The sequence below is a fragment of the Hordeum vulgare genome, chromosome 3H, assembly GCF_904849725.1.
Source record: "Hordeum vulgare subsp. vulgare chromosome 3H, MorexV3_pseudomolecules_assembly, whole genome shotgun sequence".
NCBI classification, from domain to species: Eukaryota; Viridiplantae; Streptophyta; class Magnoliopsida; order Poales; family Poaceae; genus Hordeum; species Hordeum vulgare.
In genome coordinates this window covers 72,842,113-72,847,272 of record NC_058520.1, presented here as the reverse complement: position 1 = coordinate 72,847,272, position 5,160 = coordinate 72,842,113, and the positions used below count along the sequence as shown (strand labels likewise).

Here is a 5,160-nt window from a genome sequence, read left to right as displayed (position 1 = left end):
AGCATTATTATATCTTCCTTAAAACGGTCACCGTACCTACCTACCATGACAATCTCTACTCCTCGCATGTACATTGATACTGATTCAGTTGTCTACAAGAATCGCCAACTCAGATTTTTTACGACATGGAGGAGAGAGAATGGAGAAAAAGAGGAAGCATGTCGGTAGAATTATAGATCGTCTGCAGCGCTTAATTTTTGGTCGCTACCGACGGCTTTCTAGCGTTGTATCGTGGTCGTCTGCAAGTAACTCCTTTGTACGTGGATCCAGCCTTCCAATCCTCTGCAACTCGGTAAGCCGGTGAGCAGCAGGGGCTAGAGTAGGGATTCGGGCCATCAATCAAGCGATAATGGTCTATCTAGTTGCCTAGCTTACGTGAAAGTTGCACATATAAAAGGATCGATTTGAGCGTTCAGGAGCAATCCGTATGTACGTGCCTATTAACTAGGATAATTTCTCGAGTTCAGCTCAATCACTTGCGTCTTCAGGATGAGCTTTGTTCCGAACTGTCATAATAATGTCGTGACTGGTGGACGTCACGTTCAGGGCAGCCGGAGCACGAAGATGGTCTACTTTAGATAATTATTAACTGACCATATTAATTTGGTACTCCCTTTGTTAATGATATAAACGTTTTATATTAATTTACAGTAGGAGTACTTTATAATGTTACAGGTAGTCTAAAAGATAACCGACTGTAAAGAATGTTTTTACATATGTTTATACTTCATCTGTTTCTAAATACTTGTTGTTGGAAAAAACTAGACTATATTTTTCTAACAACAAATATTATGATACAGAGGAAGTAGATGATTGGGGGTTTGGTATAGACAGCAGGTGTCTAAACCAATGTACATGGAAAGAGAGAGAGATAGATAGGCGGGGCGCACCAGTGTTGTCGGTGTTTGGCTGCAGGCAACCCAAAGAATTCTAGGCAGCTCCACTCCTCGACATGCCGGACGCGTCACACTGACCAGCTCGATGGATAAGCCTGAACCGCTCCCTCTTGCTGCTGTCATTGTTGGCCAGTGCGAAGAGCGGGAAGACATGGCGGCGTCGGAGCTACACTTCTTGCTGGTGCCGCTGGTGGCGCAGGGCCACATCATCCCCATGGTGGACCTGGCACGCCTCCTCGCCGCTCTGGGGCCGCGCGTCACCGTCGTCACCACGCCTGTCAACGCCGCGCGGAACAGGGCCACGGTCGACGGCGCCAGGAGGGCGGGCCTTGCCGTCGAGCTCGTGGAGCTCCCCTTCCCCGCCCGGCAGCTGGGGCTGCCGGAGGGGCTGGAGAACCTCGACCAGCTACTAGACAACGTCAGCAGTACCATGTACCTCGCCTTCTTCAAGGCCATCTGGAAGATGGCGGAGCCGCTGCAGGAGTACGTCCGTGCGCTGCCGTGCCGGCCGGACGGCCTCATCGCCGACTCGTGCAACCCGTGGACGGCGGGCGTTTGCACGGAGCTCGGCATCCCGAGGCTGGTACTGCACTGCCCATCCGCCTATTTCCTCCTCGCCGTGCACAACCTGTCCACGCACGGCGTGTACGACCGCGTCGGCGACGACGAGATGGAGCCGTTCGAGGTGCCGGACTTCCCAGTGCGGGCCGTCGGGAACACGGCCACGTTCCGGGGCTTCTTCCAGCACCCCGGCGCGGAGAAGGAGCAGCGCGACGTTCTCGACGCCGAGGCCACCGCCGATGGCCTGCTGCTCAACACGTTCCGCGGCGTCGAGGGCATCTTCGTCGACGCGTACGCGGCGGCGCTCGGCAAGAGGACGTGGGCCATCGGGCCGACGTGCGCCTCCGGCATCTTGGATAAAGACGCCGACGCCATGGCCAGCCGCGGCAACCGCGCCGACGTCGATGTCAGCCACGTCGTCTCATGGCTCGACGCCCGGCCACCGGCGTCCGTGCTGTACATCAGCTTCGGCAGCATCGCACAGCTGCCAGCGAAGCAGCTCGCCGAGCTCGCGAGCGGCATCGAGGCGTCGGGGCGGCCGTTCGTCTGGGCCATCAAAAGGGCCAAGACCGACCTCGCCGTGAAGGCGCTGCTCGACGACGAGGGGTTCGTGTCGCGCGTCGAGGGAAGGGGCCTCCTCGTGCGCGGGTGGGCGCCGCAGGTGACCATCCTGTCGCACCCGGCGGTGGGCGGCTTTCTCACGCACTGCGGCTGGAACGCGACGCTGGAGGCCATCTCCCACGGCGTGCCGGCGCTGACGTGGCCCTGCTTCGCCGACCAGTTCTGCAGCGAGCGGTTGCTCGTGGACGTGCTCCGCATAGGCGTCAGGTCCGGCGTCAAGGTGCCCGCCAAGAACGTCCCCGGCGTCCAGGTGCGGAGCGGCGACGTACAAGAGGCCATTGCCCAGCTGATGGACGGCGGGGCCGAGGGGATGGCGAGGAGGTCCAGAGCCAAGGAGGTCGCTGCGGAGGCGAGAGCGGCCATGGGGGAAGGCGGGTCGTCCAACTCCGACCTGGTAGACATGATCCGCTACGTCTCGGAGCTGTCGAGGAAAGGGAGGCACGAGAGGGACGGAAGCTCGATGACCCTGCCTTTCGCGGCGGCAGAGCTCCGAAGCAACGACGGCGAGAAGATCGAAGCCGGTGCTGCATTGTCACTACAGTCCTAAGCTCTAGTATAACTCATTATCGGATTGCAAAGCTAGTATTTTAGGTAACGAGAAAATTGGATATTTACCACTTTGAATATCTGGCTTCGTAAAAATGTCATCATCACTTCGCAAAATTGTCACCCAGACCGTAGACACGTTGATTACCATGCCATTATCCTTCTTGGACTAATTTTCGTCTTCTATTCCAATTTAGAAGTAATGAAAAGGACTGCAATGCCCTTGTAGCTAGCTTATTATGTATCGGGATGAGGGCTACATGCTCGCATCGCCGCTCACGCCGCACTCCGTCGTTAGAATGGGAATACTACATTCCTTCTGAATCAAAATATATGAAATTCATGCTGCTAGATTTGAAGGAGCAAGGGATACATAATTAAGAGATGAAACCTTGAGGTGGATTCTGAACTTCCCCAATAAAACTGGCATGCGCTCGTTCTACGTGGCCATGGAGAAGCTGCCATCGGCTAGCCAGTTCTACGTGGCCATGGAGAAGCTGCCATCGGCTAGCCAGAGTTCCTCTAACTGGCGTCCGTGAAGAAGCTGTCGGCGGCTAGCCGGAGTTCTAATAACAGGCTAGTGCACAGAGTTTGTGGTGTTATGCATCAACAAATTATCCATGTCTGCGGCACCGACTGTTTGGGAGATCAGTTGTACAGAGTCGTCCCATGTAATCCCGTCGTGCGTGTATGGGTGTGTCGGTCGGACGCATGCGGCGTAGAGGCAACCAGCATCAAACTGGCATCCAGGCGATTGGCAGCTGCGCATGGTGTCCTCGGCTGGCTGCAAAACGCCAACTGTACTGCCTACAGTATGCGATCAAGTACATGTATGCTAGTCCCTAAAACCAGTACATGTACATAGCTATGGGCACTATGGTCTTTTTCACTGCTTGTAAATGGAAAAGGAAAACAGAAATCAGTCGAAAAGGGATAATGGCATGGTAATCAAACTGTCCACGGTCTGGATGGTAATTTTGCGAAGCCTATCTTGATAGTGCCATTTTTGCGAAGCCAAATATCCCAAGTGGCAAATATCCGATTCTCTTAGGTAACACATGTTCAAATGTATTCCCCCCGTTATAGAGCATTTTTATGGTACCCTGTACTATTACAGATCGGATGGAGCAGTATACAATTGTCCATCGTTGATTTCGTGAGGGTAGTATGCTCATCATTTTCTGTTTTGCATTGTAACGTCAACCCATCAACAATCGCGGTCCCTCTATTGTTCTGCAACCTGAGCCGTAGTTGAACTCTTCATCCCGGCGTGCTCCTGCCACAACCCTTCGCCTGCATGCTTGGCCTAGACTGTCAGTCACTCCTCGGCTTCACCGCGGTGTCCTCACACCTCTAGCCGTGCCTCCTGGCGTGGCGCGGGTCATCCTCTCACGCACGTCTATGTCCGTCAGTACAGGCTGGATCTCGCCAAAAATTAGAGTGCAGGTTATTTGTCTTTGGTACCATGGTGGTTCATCACTTATCTTTTTTTTGTTCGTTCATCTATAGCGTCCTTCCATTGACAGCTTCTGAAATAGGCACTACATCTAATTTCCCTAACCAAGGGTTGCCAAATAACAGGCGCTTGTTGGGATCGGACAGGGCATACTGTCGAGCGCCTGATACATGAGCATGTCGTGGAAGGGGATGCGTATGAAGACGAGATGCAACAGCGGCCGGCGGAAGAGGATGGGGAGGAGGCCTCGTCGAGGATGACGTTGCCGGTGCGTGCGACACCACGAATATGGCTGGTAGCGCCGTCGGAATTTAGGGACGTAGCAACGTTGAACCACGAACACGACCGATAATCGGGGAGGCAACGAGGTGGCCATCGGAATCCAAGCCGATTGGTGTTTGCGTACGTCCGTGCTGAAAGAAGGAAGAAAACGGTCGGGTGGGCTTAAACGCGAGGAGGGCTAATTCTTTCTCTCTTTCTAAATTACCCTCACATCACATATACCGCTGTGCGGAGAGCGGACAGTGTCATCGATACTGTTGACGACGGGACTAGCCCAATTGAGCAGTATAGATCGATCATCACCATTGAATTTCGAGAATGGACGGCTCATATTGGTGACAGGGTACAGTAAAAGAGCTCCCGTTATAAGTTCTTTTACAGGTTTTCATAAAGGATAACATATGGATATATAAACATATTCTAAAATATAAATTTATTAATTTTATTTTATATGTAGTCTTTTAATGAAATATTTAAAATACTTATGAGCTTTTTTATGCTACCCTGTTAAAGATAAAGGTACCAGCATACAATCATCCACCGTAGAATTCGTGAGGGTATCTATGGTCATTTTTTGGTTTTCCAAAATAACGCTAGTCCATGAGTAATCGGCCGGTCTGTTTGCCATGGTTGTGCCGTCACCCTGTTCGCAGCCGCCAACTCGACGTAGCTCCGCTGTCGTCGAACTGGCCACCGCGTCCCTATTTTCCATTGTGCTCCGGCAACCACCCTTCGCCAGTGCTTGACATAGACCGTCGGACGACCGTCGTCCTAGCCGTCGGCCTGCCTCGTCCTCGC

The 5,160-nt window shown here is 53.1% G+C and overlaps 1 protein-coding gene across 2 annotated transcripts; it reads left to right on the top strand.

The window, feature by feature from the left end:
* The first annotated feature begins 726 nt into the window (after nt 1-726).
* Nucleotides 727-2,702, top strand: LOC123443020 (UDP-glycosyltransferase 73C1-like). Of its 2 annotated transcripts, XM_045119237.1 has the most exons (2): nt 727-2,320; nt 2,353-2,702. In XM_045119237.1, exons 1-2 carry the CDS (start codon nt 982-984, stop codon nt 2,667-2,669), a joined length of 1,656 nt encoding a protein of 551 aa, XP_044975172.1. In that variant the 5' UTR covers nt 727-981; the 3' UTR covers nt 2,670-2,702. The 2 variants fall into 2 exon arrangements, with proteins under 2 accessions (XP_044975172.1, XP_044975174.1); XM_045119239.1 differs by having other exon boundaries at nt 733-2,702.
* Nucleotides 2,703-5,160: the final 2,458 nt, after the last annotated feature.